The sequence below is a fragment of the Plodia interpunctella genome, chromosome 4, assembly GCF_027563975.2.
Source record: "Plodia interpunctella isolate USDA-ARS_2022_Savannah chromosome 4, ilPloInte3.2, whole genome shotgun sequence".
Classification (NCBI taxonomy): domain Eukaryota; kingdom Metazoa; phylum Arthropoda; class Insecta; order Lepidoptera; family Pyralidae; genus Plodia; species Plodia interpunctella.
In genome coordinates this window covers 946,497-965,229 of record NC_071297.1, presented here as the reverse complement: position 1 = coordinate 965,229, position 18,733 = coordinate 946,497, and the positions used below count along the sequence as shown (strand labels likewise).

Below are 18,733 nucleotides of genomic sequence, written 5' to 3'. Positions count from 1 at the left end.
ATAATGGCAGTTTTAGTGTCTGTCTGTGGACAACTAAGATGATGATATGAAGTAAAAATAGTATAGACATACCAAAATAAGATTTGAGCACTGAAGTTTTTGTTCTATTAACGGGATAATAATTTTCAAAGATTTGATAAATGGCAATGGAAAGTCGTGTTTATAAAACGAATGAAGTCCTTCGCTACGGGAGGTTTACTTTTAATAGTTATCATTTTTCTTTTGGGCCTGAATTTTCATTTCTTATTTATCTTCTTAAATGAAGAATTTATTTGAAACTTTTATATTACCTTGTTGCGACTTGGACGAAATGCGTAAAGAAGAAAATATTGTTTTGCCTTATTGTTTGGCTGAAATATAATATATTTAATGTTTCAAACTACTTTTTTGAATCTCGCTTCGTGGTTTTTATCTTTAATTTTACCAATATCAGTATAGGTATTATAAGCAGTAGGTACTAACAAATTGTGAGTCTCTGTTACTTAAATAAATAAATTTTAATAATTTAAATTCATAATTTCAACGCGGTTTAAAATAAAATATTATAATATAATTACAACAGATAATACTTTCGTTTTTATAATGGAAATATTCCATACTCATGTAATAATATTAATTATTATATTTTTTTTTTCTTTGCAGTTGTATTGGCGGTGGTGGTACCGGATTTAAGCCTCCTAATAAGTCTAGTCGGAGCAATATTCTTCTCCACCCTGGGCCTCCTGATCCCAGCCGTGGTCCAAACTGTCCACAAGTGGGAGCGTGGGCTTGGAAGGTGGAACTATATATTGTGGAAGAATATAATGTTATTAATATTCTATTTTATTGTGTTAATATCTGGATGTTATTCAGCAATCACTGCGATAGTCGAAAAGGCTACAAAGTCGTAGAAGATAATGTTATTTTTTATATAAGTATACCTATAATACGGTTCTATAAAATTAAAAAGAATCAGGAATATTGTCGGCCATGCCTCTGGTGATGTAGAACTAAAGGTAAAAAAATCGAATTTGTCACAATATGCATTAAATTGTGTAACTTAGTTGTAAGAAATATTGCCAGTAAATTTAGTTTTAACATTTTTCTGTAAAATATCTAATCATGAATGACGAATTTTGGGATATTTGTCTTTATTCGCGGACGGACAGCCGGTCAACGAAGTGATCACTGTATTGTTATGAGACTAATTATAACTCGAGAGAATTTACAATAATTTTAACTCTACTAATACTAACTACGTGAGTTTCAAATAATTAAGATGATATAAAATTTTAAATCGGGGGTAGTCCAGTGGTTAATGTAATCGAATGGCCTCAGGTTCTAATCCTACTAGTGCCACATGCATTTGTATACCAATCTGACTCTTGTGTAGTAGTTTTCATAGACCACCACATGCTTCTGGTGAAGGAAAACATCGTGACGGAAACTGATTTAGGTAGGTAGTATATGAAATGGGAACGATAGGGCAAACTTAATATTGCCAAGGGAGTAATTGCGCGTTTCATTCCACTTAAACGACCATCAGCCATATATTGAAAAAAAAAAATGCCTCCTTCATTTAGGGTTCCGGACATATCCTATGTAAATAATATGGATTAAAATAGATTTTTGTTTTCAAAAGCAAAAACTGCACTTCAATAGAACTCTTATCGATACGCAATAAGAAAAACTATTGAGACACGATTACGACTTATCGCTAGTAAAATCGCTGGTGTTAATATTTAGAGTAAGTGAATAATCACAGCGCAGCGTTTCAATAGCTATTATTTTAAACTTTTTTCTTAGATATATCTTTAGTCGATTGAATACGTCGTGTCAACCAAAGTATCCCTACACTAAAAAGGTTTCAAGCCAGTGTGGCCCTCGCCACACAAAATTAGTTTTCCGTTTAATTTTGTCATATTGTTGTAAAAAAATAATGGGAACTTAAAAGAAAATAAAACATGACAAATTATCACAAGTGACGTTTATTTTGCATATTTCAACCATTTATATACAGTCATTTTATTAAATAAATACTTAAGCTGGACCTCACACCAAGTATATACAAGCGCTGGTGGCTCTTTAATCAACTTATCCCACCCGAACTTAGACCATGGGATGACTTTTCCTGAATATTTTAAGTAAGCTAGTATAAAATAAAAGTAATACTGATGTATTACTTTTATTTTATACCTTTATTTTATCAAGTCTAGTCTATGGTCTGAGTGAGATTTGAATAAAGACATTGTTGGGAAAATGTGAATACAAAGCAGTAAACCCATTCGGCTATTTTTTCTTTGATTAATCAATCGAAAACCAACCTTATTGCAATAATAAATAAGATACATAATGTAATAATTTCCCATACTTATTCTCTTTCTCATACCCACGTGACAAGCTGCTTGGACAAGCTTGGAGTCAGTTTTAAAAAAATAACCTTAAAATTTTGAAGATTTTACAAGCGGCCGCAAGACTGACGTCTCACTCCTGGGAGCTGTTTTTGTGTATCAGCTGTCTAGGTCCCTTAGTCGCCTCGTACGACTTCTAAGGGAGGATATGTAGTGGTCCTATTCTACGGCGGAACCACACGCCACAAAATAAATTTGCACATTGTGATGGTAAAATGGTAGATATCGATAAATTATGGATGGGTTTTAGAACAAACGTTAAATACTTTTAAAACTCACATTTACCCAACACCACAGACATTGCAACATAATAAATATATATTTTCTCTGAAAAACAACCAACAGTCATGTTAAATCTAAGGAAATTTTCATAATCAGTGATAATATTGAGTACATACGTATGTAACATAGTTTATATATATAGTTTTCAACATTATGATTTGTCCTTAAATAAATACTACATATTGAATACTATCATCGAAATAAATTACTCACTGAGTTTTACATTCATTTTTTTTATCTGAAAGTCCACGACACGTTGTGATATATAAGTGCATAATAAATGCATGATATCCTTATGCATTTACGAGGATATTTTATGCAATGGTCCCATGATAATAAATAAAATTCATGAATATCGTTTAAGCTTTTAGAGTTAAGTGGATTATGGATATAGCAAAACTATAAATATCCCCCCGCTTCATACGGACCTCAAAAGCGCTTTGTTATTTAAATATTATTATTTTCTACTATTTTCCTTCAGCAAATGCTTAGTTTAGCAAAAAATAACTGTAAAAAATCCTGATATACATTGTTATCAAAAAATATTATTGTTTCTTGCTATATTGATACTTTGGCAATTATTTAATTTGGAAAAACTATTTCTTCATGTAATAATATCTTTAAAATGTGTCAATTAGTTAGTCTGTCATGAACGTGCAAAGAACTATTTTTTTACGAACTACATTTTTTTACCATGGCAATACCAATCATGGCAAGTCAAGATCGGTTGATAAACACCCAGTGTTGCCAGCCGAAGACTGTGTCCTCATATTTAATTTCTTCACTTGACAGACTGTAATAGGACTAATGCGACTCTCATTAAAAATGCTTTTATAATATTATTATTTTTTTGTTATACTACTGAATTAGCAAACAGGCATGCATGATAATAATCGGGCACCGCAGCCATCGACACCAGCAACACCATGGGAGGGGTATCACAGCGTTTCCAACAATGAATGAATATTTTCATACCTTTTTTGAAAAACTCCGTGTCTTTAAAGAAAAGCATGGCACATTTTCTCACATGAAGGATGTGAGAAAATGAGCCATGGTCTTCTCGACTCGACTCGACTCACGTGGTCCGACTTCCTTTGTCCGACTGATCGGACAACATTAACTTTTTTTTTTCCTGATGGTTCGATTAATATAATAAATTGATCAATATTATTATTAGCTAGTATATAACACATTTAACATTTATATACTTATTATTTATTTACAATCAAATAGCTGCCGTTAAAGTCTTATATAAAATTCAAACTATGACTAGAAGAAAGAAATAAATTATACAGAGATATGTCAAGTGGTTTTACCTCTAAGTAAACATATATGATATAATTATTTGATATCATGCGAATAAGTAATTATAAATAAATAAATATATTAGGACAAATCACACAGACTGAGCTAGCCCCAAAGTAAGTTCGAGACATGTGTACTGGGATACTAACTCAATGATACTATATTTTATAACAAATACATATATATAGATAATCATCCAAGACCCGGGCCAATCAGAAAAAGATCATTTTCCATCATGACCCGACCGGGGATCGAACCCGGGACCTCTCGGTTCAGAGGCAAGCACTTTACCACTGCGCCACCGAGGTCGTCATGTCAATTGCGATCACGATGATCAACGAGCTGAAAAATCATTTCGCTAAATAAATCGTACATATCTAATCAACAAAAATACAATTTTTTTCTATGCTTAAATATCGCAAAAGTAAGACGTTACGTTACGTTAATAACTAAAAATCAACCTTATTTTTTATCTTAAAATATGCGAGACTAGGATGAGATCAAATAAATGACATGTTTTTAATACTGACAACGAATAACCCACAAATATAGCAATACTTAAAAATACTTTGTCTTTTATACGTCTAACCTCGGTATTCATTGAAAAATTTAAAGAATGCTTTACGCTATTAGTAGGTATGTTTTGTCACTGTCGCACTTAAAATATTTTATATTGACGGATAGAGACAAAACATAATTTAGCTTGGTAACTTTTTTCGAATGACTGGGTAAAAATCTAATTCTTGCCCACCAGCACACATAATGTTTTTTTTTATTATTAATTATAAAATAATAGTGTACCAATATAACGCATCATACAGACTAAAATCAATTCCGAAGTCGGTATAATTCTAATTTTTGTCTACGCGCATGCGCTGTGACGACGAGCTCACGCCTGTTTCACGCGATGTTTCTTTTCTACAAAACAAATTCTGTCATCCACCATTTTTAGCTGTTTTTTGGCTGTTGTTACTTTTAAATGTGCTCGTGATTTACCAACCCTAAATAAACAATCTTTGTCAATAACAATACCTAGTATAGTTATTTATAATATATACTTTGACAAGATCTTAAAAAACTCAAACTAAAAAGAAATAAAACACTTTCGTAAATGGCAACAAGCTAACAAACCATAGACAGCGGGAGCGAGATCATCCAATGCTCTGCAGAGAGTGTTTGAATTGCAGTAATTTGCTCATGTTGGCATAGACCAGGTCTTGAGGATTCGTTATGATGAAGTAGACAAGGCCCAGGATGGATAGCACCGCCCGCCATATTGAAAAGTGGGTCCAAGTGTGGTAGAACTCTGGTATTGACGCCTGCCAATAAATATATACCATTATTTAATGCATAACGAACAGACGGACAAAAATAAATGTTTGGCTTCTGTTAGTCTCATAAGAACCTCCGTAATTAATTCTCTTTTGTACAGACACAGCCTATTTACAGTTTTATTGTATATTATGACAACATAATGACACTATAATTATTTTAATAAATGATTTTGTTTTCAAAATAAAATTTTATATAAGTCCCTTGCGCGACATTCTGCGATAGAGACATTTTGCGAAAGAGACATTCTGCGAAAGAGACATTCTGCGATAGAGACATTCTGCGAAAGAGACATTCTGCGATAGAGACATTCTGCGAAAGAGACATTCTGCGAAAGAGACATTCTGCGATAGAGACATTCTGCGATAGAGACATTTTGCGAAAGAGACATTCTGCGAAAGAGACATTCTGCGAAAGAGACATTCTGCGAAAGAGACATTCTGCGATAGAGACATTCTGCGATAGAGACATTCTGCGATAGAGACATTCTGCGAAAGAGACATTCTGCGAAAGAGACATTCTGCGAAAGAGACATTCTGCGATAGAGACATTCTGCGATAGAGACATTCTGCGAAAGAGACATTCTGCGATAGAGACATTCTGCGATAGAGACATTCTGCGATAGAGACATTCTGCGAAAGAGACATTCTGCGATAGAGACATTCTGCGATAGAGACATTCTGCGATAGAGACATTCTGCGAAAGAGACATTCTGCGAAAGAGACATTCTGCGAAAGAGACATTCTGCGAAAGAGACATTCTGCGATAGAGACATTCTGCGATAGAGACATTCTGCGATAGAGACATTCTGCGATAGAGACATTCTGCGATAGAGACATTCTGCGATAGAGACATTCTGCGATAGAGACATTCTGCGATAGAGACATTCTGCGAAAGAGACATTCTGCGAAAGAGACATTCTGCGATAGAGACATTCTGCGAAAGAGACATTCTGCGAAAGAGACATTCTGCGATAGAGACACTCTGCGAAAGAGACATTCTGCGATAGAGACATTCTGCGATAGAGACATTCTGCGAAAGAGACATTCTGCGAAAGAGACATTCTGCGAAAGAGACATTCTGCGATAGAGACATTCTGCGAAAGAGACATTCTGCGAAAGAGACATTCTGCGATAGAGACATTCTGCGAAAGAGACATTCTGCGATAGACATTCTGCGATAGAGACATTCTGCGATAGAGACATTCTGCGAAAGAGACATTCTGCGAAAGAGACATTCTGCGATAGAGACATTCTGCGAAAGAGACATTCTGCGATAGAGACATTCTGCGATAGATATTCTGCGATAGAGACATTCTGCGATAGAGACATTCTGCGAAAGAGACATTCTGCGAAAGAGACATTCTGCGATAGAGACATTCTGCGAAAGAGACATTCTGCGATAGAGACATTCTGCGAAAGAGACATTCTGCGAAAGAGACATTCTGCGATAGAGACATTCTGCGATAGAGACATTCTGCGAAAGAGACATTCTGCGAAAGAGACATTCTGCGAAAGAGACATTCTGCGATAGAGACATTCTGCGAAAGAGACATTCTGCGAAAGAGACATTCTGCGAAAGAGACATTCTGCGAAAGAGACATTCTGCGAAAGAGACATTCTGCGATATAGACATTCTGCGATAGAGACATTCTGCGATAGAGACATTCTGCGAAAGAGACATTCTGCGATAGAGACATTCTGCGATAGAGACATTCTGCGAAAGAGACATTCTGCGAAAGAGACATTCTGCGATAGAGACATTCTGCGAAAGAGACATTCTGCGAAAGAGACATTCTGCGATAGAGACATTCTGCGAAAGAGACATCCTGCGATAGAGACATTCTGCGATAGAGACATTCTGCGATAGAGACATTCTGCGATAGAGACATTCTGCGATAGAGACATTCTGCGATAGAGACATTCTGCGATAGAGACATTCTGCGATAGAGACATTCTGCGAAAGAGACATTCTGCGAAAGAGACATTCTGCGATAGAGACATTCTGCGAAAGAGACATTCTGCGATAGAGACATTCTGCGAAAGAGACATTCTGCGATAGAGACATTCTGCGAAAGAGAAATTCTGCGATAGAGACATTCTGCGATAGAGACATTCTGCGAAAGAGACATTCTGCGAAAGAGACATTCTGCGAAAGAGACATTCTGCGATAGAGACATTCTGCGATAGAGACATTCTGCGAAAGAGACATTCTGCGAAAGAGACATTCTGCGATAGAGACATTCTGCGCTAGGTACTCACAGTAGTAGAGTTGGCGGTGAGGTTGGCGACGGCCGGGCGGTACTGGTAGACCATCATCTCGTCGTACATGCGGGCGGACGCGCACAGCAGCAGGCACGCCGCGTACAGCGCCGCCAGCACCAGCGGCTGGAAGTACGTCTGCAGCCCGCGGCTCGGCTCCACGCTGGGGATGTCCAGCCTACAATATTATTGAGCTTCATTTAATATTCTATTACTGCGCATTTATCCCGCCAGAGTGCAGCACTGTATGTTAGGTACACAAAAGCTTTGCCGCCTTTTGCTAATGCCGATTAAAACGTTTATTTTAGAGTACATTTTAATCCTTTCATTATGTAAGCATTCGTTTGTGAAAATATACAACACTGTAGCAGATTCGGGTGCCGAAATATTGGGTAAAATCGTGTTCCATAAGATAAATGGGATACGCCTCACGCTGTAAAATTTTCGCGCCAGTAAAGAAGCTCAGAACACTTCACACGTGAAGACTTATTAAAATATGGACTTCATACAGGTAAGATCTTCAGTCAAAATCAAGTTTATACATTTATGACCACAGTTGACCAAATAATGCGGAACATAACCTAAAATAGTGTTATTATTTTCAGGATAATCCATAATCCTTCCTTTTTCCTTTAAACTCGCAACACGATTGCGTAGAAGGCATTTTTGGTTGCAACCATATTGAAAATTGGCGCTTTTTGCCTCCATTTGCAATGTTTGTGTACTTAGTTGTACCAGTAGCGCCATCTGCGCTGTGCTTTGCGTAATTGCCCTTCATTATAAATTTTGACATAAAAATGTTGAAATCACTGTCTGGGAGTTTTAAACGAAAAATCACCAACAACGCCAACTCCACCGAGTACATAATGTACAATGCACGTGACTAGAGCCTGTGAATGGATCTGGGGGCTTACCATCATCTCTTAATGTGATCCAGTTCAGGCCCTACACTGATCTGCATCGCTAATTCGTACCATCAAGTTGACATAACGATCCATTATAGGTAGTCAACAAAACAATACGCCGTTTTGATTTCATTCACTCATTTTGCATACAATTCGGTACCATGATGTGCATTGAGAACGTAAACTGGATCGCGTATCTGTCAAAATTCGCGATTCAAAAAAAGTTACTATTTCTAATTGATTACCACGAAAGAAGTCCCACAGACGTGGCGCTCCTGTCGCTGAAAACAATGACGTGGTCTATCTGTTATTGACAGTTCCTAGTTTTGCCACCGAAACACCATCGTGGTACGGTTTTTATGTTCCGAAGTTTATGTTTAGTGTTATGATTATGATCGACAAATTTGTTAGTTTAACAAAAAAAATACATATTGTTTGCTCAAAATGGTGAGAAGGTAGGTTGATATCGGAACGCAACTCTTGAAACGAGATAAAATATATAGAGATCGTATAGCCTTTCTCTTTCTTACATTTGGCTGCTGACACTGGGGTTTACGATTCAGAGACAATTTTTAATTTTTTTATGAATTTCATTCACTCCTTACGATTCAAATGAGACTTTGTGAAGATAAGTTGGTGGTAACAAACAACGCGATTCATTTTAGGTTCCTAAACTGAACTGCCCTGCATTTGAATCATTATGTAATAGTTGATGGTAGGCGCCCAGGTTTTTTCAGAACTTTTAACCACTTTTTCCGAATATATTTATTGGAAAAAAAAAACAACTTTTTTTACTCATGTTAGATACACATAGGAACAATACAATATAAAAAATCATTCACAAGCACCGACTCGCAGTTCACGGAGTGACGTCACACTAGCGTGAGCGCTTCGCGGATTTTGCAGCGGAAACCGTACTTTATCTCAGTCATTTTTAAAGATATAAAAAAGATTATTTTTCCTCGATTTACCTATATTTAAAACATGCTGATCACAAATAAACATTGGTGTGTGTTAAATCTATGCAATATAGTTCAAAATAAACTTACCTATCAAGAACAGAGAGTAGACACAAAACGCAGAAGAAATAATAGGTCGCGACGTACGGCATAGTGACCACAGAGTGGAAGGAGAGATGGTTGGCATCCAGGTTGTCAGAACAGCTGATCAACAGCAGATGCAGTAGGGATAACCCCCCAAGAACCCCGTGACAGGCTCCTGCTGCTGTCCTCCAAGCTCTTTGGGCACATAGGGCTACATCCAGAGGGGTTAAGTCTCCCATTCTGAAAGAAATATGAAACGATTGTAAAAGGTAACAGAACAGCTGACTACAGTAAAAGTGTAAGATCACATGTAGTAAAGTCGAACACGAGTATGCAGATGATTTATTTTATTAAACTTTATTGTTCCAAGAAAAAATATACTTGTAAAGAAATTAAAAGATTTTCCCAGCTAATCAATACGAAACAGAAAAAAAAAATCCTACGCAAAAAAGTATGGATTGATGGATTTTTGTAAAATTCGCCAGGTGTACCTACATTGCAAGTTAACACTAAATAGACAATCGGTATGTACATACATTCTGTGAAAGAGACATTTTGAGAAAAAGGCATTCTGCGATAAAAGATACAATATGAATTGCAAAATATATCAATTTTATGCATTTTATTAGAATTTGTAATTAGAATGTAACGAATACACTAAAACGAGAGTTTACCTCAAATATTTGTCCCCTTCTCTAGATTGTTGGGACTCCAGAATCCTATCCCTCGAGACAGCCCTGAAAGTCCCTCCTCCTTGCAGATATATTTTCTCTGGTCTGTGAGACCCAAATGGACCAAGCCGCTCATCATTGGGCGATGTCAGAGGTGATGGAGATGAGAACGGGTTGTCGATGTACTGGTCGTGGTATGGCATGTTGGATTCTAGGCTTTCCAACATTGTCGTCAAATCTGTCGGCCGCACTGAATAATAATAGAAATATTTGTAAATCTTTACCACATTCATTTGTAAATTGTTTACAAAAATAAAATAAAAAGTAGTATCTATCTTGTCCATTCATGTGGCGTGTGGTTCGCCCCAGGGCACGATACTATACTATAACTCATATCGTCCTGGTATATAGTTCAAAGCTAATAAGGTACACATTCCATTAAAATATATATGTAGTTATGTGTTCAAAGTGCAATATTTTAAAAAATATTTTAATAGTTTATCAACTTACCAGGTTTACTCCCCGTCTTGCTCTTAGCGCCTGTTTTAAATACTTTAGGGCTGACATCTCTGCCATTGGCGTTGGTATCTTGCCGCTCCTGTCTGGCTTTCCTGCGAGTCTTCCTCGGCTTGTGTCGGAGCTCCTTACTTGTGCCGTTGTTGTTCTCTACATCATTTGCCTCTATTTCTAACTCCCCGCTTAGAGTTACCACTTCATCTTTATTGTACTCTTTCAAATAGTCATCAACCTGAAAAAAGACACATTTATGAAATATTAATTTGGTAAGTATAGTTTTCACAATAAATGCATGCAATATTTTGCTGTTATGTTATAGGTTAGATAACTATTGGAGGACTGATCACCTATCTGGTGCTTGCACTGTCTACCCAAACTAATTGCACAACTGCATTGCATAAAAAATTAATTAGTTTAAACTGTTGATTATGTAGATGGGAGATACAATTATATAAACAAATGTTACCAGCACATTTGTACCAGTTTTTAGATGTTAATATGTATGCAAATAGTATCTACATTTAATGGACATTACCTTCTCAAGTGCACTAAGACTTGATCCAGGAATCTCAAAGTCATGTAAATCTCTGTCACAGTGCCTAGATGAATGTCTCTTCTTCTTCCTGTAGGAGGGACTCCTCTTTTCCTTATGTCCACTGGAGGGCCTCGACAGCGTCTTCATAAACTTCTCATCCAAACCATTAGGGTCGTGAGAATAAAAAACAAACGAAGGATTCTTGTCACTTTTCTTAATTTCTTTCTCAACAAAACCCAATATACCTTGCTTAATTTGGTCGTGTATGGGAAGTTCTACGTCTAATGATTCGTGTTCGGATTTTATCCAGCTGTCGCGGGCTTTGGCCTTATCTGTAGGATTTTCTTCGGCTGTCGGTACCATTTCAATTGCATCCATGCCGTCTGTGTGCCCGTTTGAGAGTTTCCGAGAACCAGATCTTGACCTGGACCGAGCCTTTGCTTTGTGCTTTGGAGACGGCGACCGCGCCGCTGTGTGGACTTGGGCTACCTCCTCCCTCACATCTACGCTTTTTCCAGGCTTCATCATCAGCATTAACTAGATATTAACACAAAATAGTCGCACTCGCAAACACGAAAGGTTTAAAACTAAAGGATCAAATCCACAGAAACACAAAAAAATAAATAAACACACGCGTTTTCATTTTGGTTTACTGGTTTCAACGCATTTTTACAATTAATATTCTTATTTTCAAATATACAAACAAAAATCGTCAGACCCAGACCAAACAAAGCAGACCTTTTGAAATGTCAAATGTCAAAAGCCTATGACGTCATTGTGACGTCATTTCGACGTGAAAATGCGATGTCTCTTTCCACAGAAAGATACCTATACATACATAAAAGGAATGTGATCGTCAGTGCTTGTATACACATGGTTTACACATTATTTTACCTCTTCAGTTATAATATTTATAACGAGAATATGTATATAAAATGATAATCTATAATGATAGAGATCATAATTATTATTTATTATGTATATATTCTACCTAACTCTTGTCATGCCGCTAATCAATACATATAATAAAATTGAAGAAAGGCCAAATTTGTACATTAGGTTATTTTTTTTAATTCTTCATGGAATATACTTAGTTACTGATATAGATGATGAAAATTATATATTATAGTTTTGGAAATTTTTGTCGCTCGAAATCTACTGGACCGATTTGCTTGAAATTTGGTATGTAGGGACCTTATATACCGGGCTAACATCATTAGATACATTTGATCCCGGTAAATGGTCAGGTTCCCGTAGGATAATGGAAAACTAAATTAAAATTGAAAAGGGACCAAATTTGTACATTTTTATAACACAAAAATAAAAATAATTTATCAAAAATACTTCGGAATCCCGGGTTAACATGAACACGCGAAAATGAGGAGGGTTTTGTTGGAAAATTAAAATAACAGTCCATGGAGACGACTTACTTTAAAATTTTGTATAAAGTTATAAACAGAATATAAACAATTTTTTTTTATTGATGACAGTCACTTTCGAAAAGTTTTTTTCGAAATTTGGATAACTTCTTCCAAGGGAACAAAATTCAACTCCGATAGGGGGATAGTCCAAACCGCCTATACCGTCATATACATGTGTAATCTTTACGAAAATGAGAAGCCAATTGAAAGCCGCAGCCTAGGCATGTATAAAAATCAGTGCAAGAGATTTTGAGTTTTTCGCGAACGAATTTTCGCGGACGAATTAAGTATTATTTCACTAGGTCGTAGATTTGATACAAGGTGGGCCAAACAAGCAGCCTTACGGAACTCCATTCATTAAAACCATTTATTTCAGTTTACAATTAATGAAAAACCAGAAATATAAAACAAAATAATTTATTTTGGTATTCAGTCTTTCCCTTTCTCCATGACATGGATGTAAAAGCCGGGCACGGGCACCTGGTCGATGGGCTTGAAGTCCGCAAACAGCTGGTGTTTCCCGCGGTGGTCGAACGCTTCGTGCAGCATCGCCGTGAACTTCTCCAGTTTGTGAGGGTAGTAGCAGAGACGGAAGTCACTGGAAATATAACAAATCACATTTGTTTGTATTATTTATAACTAACGGCGCTTCCTGGCTTCGCCCGGGTAAGGAAATCACACATTTTTGTACTCGTCGTCCAAACGCTCCATCATAAGTAGATTTAGAAAGGGTCCCGCGCATAAGGCCCCGCGCTAATACATAACACGAACAAGTGACGTCACTGACTGGCATAATGTTTTACCAAATCCTTCGAAAATCAATTACATACTCAGCCATGTGATCGTGAAGAAGTAACAAATATATTATAGAAAAAGAAGTAACAAAGATAACATTTGTGAGTAGCAAACTTCCACCTCTATAATATTATTGGGATTTTTTACAAAAAGAAATTTCCCTACCTCTTCTCGCCATCTCCGAAAGCGCCATCCAAGCAGTAGTCGAGAGTCACCAGTTCAGGTTTCCCGCGGACCACCAACACCGACGTTTTGATGTCCACTGGATATTTACACTGAAACAAACTATAAATTATATCCACTTTCATCATCGGCCAGCTAAAAACTCCTACGAGTAGGTACAAACACCTAAAACCCTCTAAATTAGATATGAATTAAACAACAGAACAGACAGACAAGAAAGACAGACAGACAGATAGATAGACAAACGCGGCAGAGGCGACTTTTAATACCTATGTATGCAAGGATAATATTATGTCAAGAGGATAAGGTAAGGATTTTACCTACTGCAGGAGCAGGACATGATAGGTACCTATATTTTGCCTAGAGTGGAACACTTGTGTGTTCATCAATTAAGATTAAGCTAGCACAGATCTATTACCATGGTTCCATTATATTCCATCTACTTACTACCATGTTTCACTTCGTGACATAACACGACCTGACAAAAGTTTAATAAATTTAACCATACTTAGGTATATTATAAATAAGTCTGTCTGTCATTCTTTCCGAGAATGAAACCGGGAACACTTGAGGAGGTGAGATCTGTTTATATATTTGTATAGGTACAGCGATCGTGTTATTCAAATGATAAAGTTATTATTGTCTTTGTGAAAAATATGTCGGATAAATTCACATGAAACACATTCGAATGACTTAATATGTGATACAAAAACAAGACTGTTTAATAATAACAGCGTGATACAGATAAAATGAAAATAAAATGTTATTCCACAATTCTTGGTTATAATAACATGTATACAATACATGTAGGTAAGTAATCAACACGACTTGACAACAACATTTTGTGTGCCACGGCAATAATGCAGCTTGTTACATATTTTTATACATGATAAAATAAATACTTACCTAATTATTGAGTCCATCCATGCTTCCATTTATTATTTGTAATGAATAAACTCAAAAACTACTGGGTCTTGATGAAATTTTGGCAGAGATAGACGAAACGTTCAGGAGTAACATAATTAAGCTATTTACTTTTTATGATTTTACCCGACTGAAGCCGTGCGGGCAACTAGTTCTAGCGATATGCCCTAATTAAATTTTCTGCTATTGGAAATTTCATCCCTTTAAATTTTTTTCACAAATTTCTAAGAAAAAATAGGTTTATTAGGAAATTTCACGGGAACGATCTGAAGAAAACTGAAATCAATAATATTTCCTCACCGTATCCATGCATGCTCGAAACTAAATTTTCGAGAATACTTTCGATTTGGCGAGATTAATTCGAGACTCGATTCCAACGCTCACATTTTTGTTCTTTTCGTAGATGTGTGACCGCTTAGGATTGGACCGCTTTAGGATGAATAGCCTAAATCAAATATAATTTTCGTTACACATTACTTACATTACATCCCTATTAGGTACATTATCTGTACCTAAGTAAAGTTTATAAGACCGGCAGATCTCCTGTTATGCCACTAGTATTGCGCTTGTCGTTCCTGGGCAGCGGTGATCACTTACCATCAGGTAACCGCTTGCTCATTTGCCGTCTTATATTAATAAAAAATTTACAACTTACATTATAATAAATAGAATGTCCAGGCGTAGCTCCACTGTTAATCATGGCGTCATAATTCCTATGGTCTATGAAAAGCAATCCCCCAGGCTTGAGGCATTGTGCGAAGTTTTTGAGGCACATCCGCTGTGTTCGCTGGTCTTCGTACTCGTCGAGGAGATGGGCGAATGAGTTGCCCAAGCAGATGACTGCGTCAAACGTGACGCCCGGTAGGAAATTTTTGATATCCTGGGGCAACGTCTCCCAGGTAGCTTCTTCGATTACTGTAAGGATGAAAGTGTAGGAAAGACAATGAACCAAATTCTACTAATATTATACAAGCGAAAGTTTGGGAGTGTATGTGTATATTGGTTACTCTTTCGTGCAAAATCGACTTTATCGATTGTTATGAAATTTGGTACACGGATAGAATATTACCTAAAATAACACAAAGGGTACTTTTTATCCCGAAATTCCCACTGTAGCGGGCTCAGCTATTATCATATATTTTTTACAAAAAAAAAAAAAATTAAATTGTTTTATTGTCGTCATTATGAGATCTTATACTTACTTACTTACTACTACTTATCCTGAATTCACCATCAGGGTATGCTTATCGTAATTGCATTGATACTGAAACGACGACGGAACTGAAATTTCAACTCTTTAGGACAAGTGGAAGTACCTACTTAGATTAAATTTAACGTGCGAGATTTCATTACCTACAAAAAGACAAACGGACGGAACAGTTGAACTAAATAAAATCTGTAATAAAAAAGGCAAGTAAGCCACAAAACGTACTCCACTCGTCATATTTCGAGTCCTTCCGCCGCTCCCAGCGCGCTTTGAGCGCGTGTTTCAGCATCTTGTCTGACGCGTCCACCGACACCATACTGAAGCCTTCTTCTACCAGCATCATAGAGTCTATACTGAAAACCAGATAGCAAATACAATATTGACTCCTCCTCCTTGCCTCTCATATTCCTCACTGCTGAGGGTCGTGACATCTAATGCAAAATATTGTCGCGTACTTTTTCCACCACTCTAATCTGTGCTCCGCGGTGCAGACTCTATCGGAAAATATTGACTGGAAACTGTAAAATTCCTGCCCCGAACTATACTGTTGTGAAGGCTCAGTGTAAAGGTGAAGTCGTAGGGAACTCTCCAGTAAGGAACTAACAGAAAAATATTAGAATGACCTTTGTTACATACAAGAGTTTCCATTTGGCTTCTTAATAAAAAAAAAATCGATATAGGTTGACGCTGCCGGATAATACATACGAGTAGATGTCATTCTATGTGTTAAAATACCGCAGATGCCATTAAATATTATTTAACTTATATTTACTTTTATTCTTTTCGAAAACGTGTATTTGACTCTGTTGAAATGCATCAATTCCCACTTGAACTGTATATATGAAATGCCAAATATTTTTGCATTTATTACTTTCGAACCCTGTCTAAAAAGTGAAGTTAATTTGACGTAGATATAGTTTCATTTAACATCAATAGTTGTGTGTGAGGTCAAGTTTATCACGAGATTGGCACCGTGGTTGGTGTTCCCGATAACAAGACAATTAGCAAGTCATATCTTGTCTAACTAGGAAATCTTATTTCGCAATGTTGTGTAAAAAATCGCCAATACGAATCAAAAATGACTTCAAACGCTCCGTTTTTATGTGAAAGAAGAACACTATCACATTTAAAATATTAAATATGCATTTCATTACTAACTTACCCAGTTCCACACGCAATATCGAGGACTCTCTTGCATCCATTCTTCTTCAGCAGACCAACCAAGAAGTCCTTATAGTTCTGGGTTCTTTGGTTGCTGTCCCCTATGAACTTGTTCCAGGCTCTGGCAGCCTTGCCGTCCGCATACTGATCCTTCACTCCCTCGGAGGGGATTCCCTCTGAACGTGGATGGAAAACTTTGTCCGCTGACATGATTTACTGAAATTGGCAAAATATGGTACCTCTATTTCAAGCTAAATTAGGATAGAAATAGTTTTTCGAAATTTTAAACCATTCCTGTAATTCATGTTTTAGTCTTACCAATAAAAGATGCAGTAAATCCACAAGTTTATAAAGTTTTTTTGTTCCGTGAATTAAAGTTAAAGTCGTCTAAATATTTAAATATTTACGCCTTTTGCTTTGCTGTAGAGACCCTGGGACCTTGGGGTGCGGATGCAAAAACCCTTTACAAAGAAATTTCCGCACGCCTGGACGATGTCTCCGGGGATCCAAGGGCTGGTGACTATTTTGGCCAACGTTTGAGTTTGGCCATACAAAGAGGAAATATCGCCAGGGAACTTTATCGCACGACGACGGCGATTTAGTATCAGTTTTTTTATTTACATTAATTTAGTATTTATTATTTAGTTTTAATTTTAACTTTAGTACTTTATGTTGTAAATAATTTTGTTCTTTTAGTCAACTTTACCACCATTCGTTTAAATATATACATTAATTTGTTTACAAACTCTCAAGGATTACATCAGAATTGGGATTTTGGAGATTTTTTCAACAGAATATTTTTACAAATAATAAATATTTCTATTATGTACTTACTTCTTTCCCTGTCTCAATTATTTAGACAAAATCTTCACAACACAGCAAACTTTGTTCTCAGTCCATATATTTATCAGCGTGTCTCCCAATCGATTCACCACACCTGTGATGGCTGTGAACTAGTGACGCGTAGATGACCGACTGACGGATTCTGCGAGCCCACGCTGGTATAACTCGAGATTAATCAATCTAAGTACATCGCGTACGCGTAATAATTAGCGCGAGATACGAGTTTGATTATCAAAATAGCTAAATTAAAAAGTTGCAGAAATTAATCGTCTAAATCGAGTATCATTTTTTTTTCTCGAATAACTAACTACTAGTTACTACTAAATAAAATACGAGTATTTATTACTAGAGTCCGCGCCACAAAATGAATCCTGTGGCAATATGTCCTTTGTAAGGAGTAAGATAGATTTCGGATAACTAGCGGCCCTTCCCAGCTTCACTCGTGTAAAACCATAATAAATTACCTACTTCAAATCACATCAAAATCCTCATCAGAAACCACACCATTTAAAAAACCCGCGTCAAAATCCGTTGCGTACTTTTAAAGATCTTAGCATAAAGGGTCAGACAGACAGCGGGAAGCGACTTTTGTTTTATTTTAAACTAGCGTTTGCACGCGACTAATATCTAACGGGAAGATTTATTTTTCCGGGATGAAACCTACCCTATGTCCTTCTCCGATTGTATGCAAAAAAATCAAGAATATTGGTTGAGCAGATAAAGCGTGAAGAGGTAGGTAACAAACTTACTGTCGCATTTATAATATTACTCAGGATTGGATAACATGCATGCAACCGTGCGAAGCCGGGGCGAGTCACTAGTAATAAAATAAAAAAGGACTAGGTATGTAAGTAGTCATAGAAGGAGCACCACATCTAAGTCATACTATATTTTGTGTGCTATTTATAAAATTAACGATATTTATGAACTAAACTAAAAATGCCTGTAATAAGCTGACT

At 36.5% G+C, this 18,733-nt stretch overlaps 3 protein-coding genes across 6 annotated transcripts in view; 1 reads left to right on the top strand and 2 right to left on the bottom strand.

The window, feature by feature from the left end:
- Positions 1 to 1,960, top strand: part of LOC128669638 (proton-coupled amino acid transporter-like protein CG1139) — a 31,307-nt gene extending 29,347 nt beyond the window's left edge. For all 3 annotated transcript variants that reach the window (XM_053744580.1, XM_053744579.2, XM_053744578.2), the window contains exon 9: positions 643 to 1,960. In XM_053744580.1, the coding sequence (XP_053600555.1) occupies positions 643 to 890 (248 nt within the window). In that variant the 3' untranslated portion in view covers positions 891 to 1,960. The remainder of the gene's footprint in view (positions 1 to 642) is intronic.
- Positions 1,952 to 12,009, bottom strand: LOC128669635 (uncharacterized protein). 2 transcript variants are annotated; one of them, XM_053744573.1, is made up of 6 exons: positions 11,241 to 12,009; positions 10,700 to 10,937; positions 10,193 to 10,439; positions 9,525 to 9,758; positions 7,571 to 7,748; positions 1,952 to 5,296 (listed from the first exon to the last, which is right to left on the bottom strand). In XM_053744573.1, exons 1-6 carry the CDS (start codon positions 11,772 to 11,774, stop codon positions 5,129 to 5,131), a joined length of 1,599 nt encoding a protein of 532 aa, XP_053600548.1. In that variant the 5' UTR covers positions 11,775 to 12,009; the 3' UTR covers positions 1,952 to 5,128. The 2 variants fall into 2 exon arrangements, with proteins under 2 accessions (XP_053600548.1, XP_053600549.1); XM_053744574.1 differs by having other exon boundaries at positions 7,571 to 7,733.
- Positions 12,010 to 13,062: 1,053 nt separating this feature from the next.
- Positions 13,063 to 17,933, bottom strand: Gnmt (Glycine N-methyltransferase). Its single transcript, XM_053744355.2, has 6 exons — positions 17,766 to 17,933; positions 16,933 to 17,147; positions 15,996 to 16,123; positions 15,219 to 15,478; positions 13,622 to 13,731; positions 13,063 to 13,259 (listed from the first exon to the last, which is right to left on the bottom strand). The coding sequence occupies exons 2-6, from the start codon at positions 17,139 to 17,141 to the stop codon at positions 13,091 to 13,093; spliced, it is 876 nt and encodes a 291-aa protein (XP_053600330.1). The 5' UTR covers positions 17,142 to 17,147; positions 17,766 to 17,933; the 3' UTR covers positions 13,063 to 13,090.
- Positions 17,934 to 18,733: the final 800 nt, after the last annotated feature.

What these genes read in the sequence shown, in the direction of transcription:
- LOC128669635 (XM_053744573.1), bottom strand. Translation starts at nt 11,774, where the DNA reads ATGCTGATGATGAAGCCTGGAAAAAGCGTAGATGTGAGGGAGGAGGTA. An exon ending in GTCTTAGTGCACTTGAGAAG is followed by an intron (nt 10,938 to 11,240) that starts GTAATGTCCATT and finishes GTCTTTTTTCAG; the next exon opens with GTTGATGACTATTTGAAAGA. An exon ending in TCACCGCCAACTCTACTACT is followed by an intron (nt 5,297 to 7,570) that starts GTGAGTACCTAG and finishes ATTTATTGGCAG; the next exon opens with GCGTCAATACCAGAGTTCTA.
- Gnmt (XM_053744355.2), bottom strand. Translation starts at nt 17,141, where the DNA reads ATGTCAGCGGACAAAGTTTTCCATCCACGTTCAGAGGGAATCCCCTCC. An exon ending in GATATTGCGTGTGGAACTGG is followed by an intron (nt 16,124 to 16,932) that starts GTAAGTTAGTAA and finishes TCTGGTTTTCAG; the next exon opens with TATAGACTCTATGATGCTGG. An exon ending in CTCGAAATATGACGAGTGGA is followed by an intron (nt 15,479 to 15,995) that starts GTACGTTTTGTG and finishes TCATCCTTACAG; the next exon opens with TAATCGAAGAAGCTACCTGG.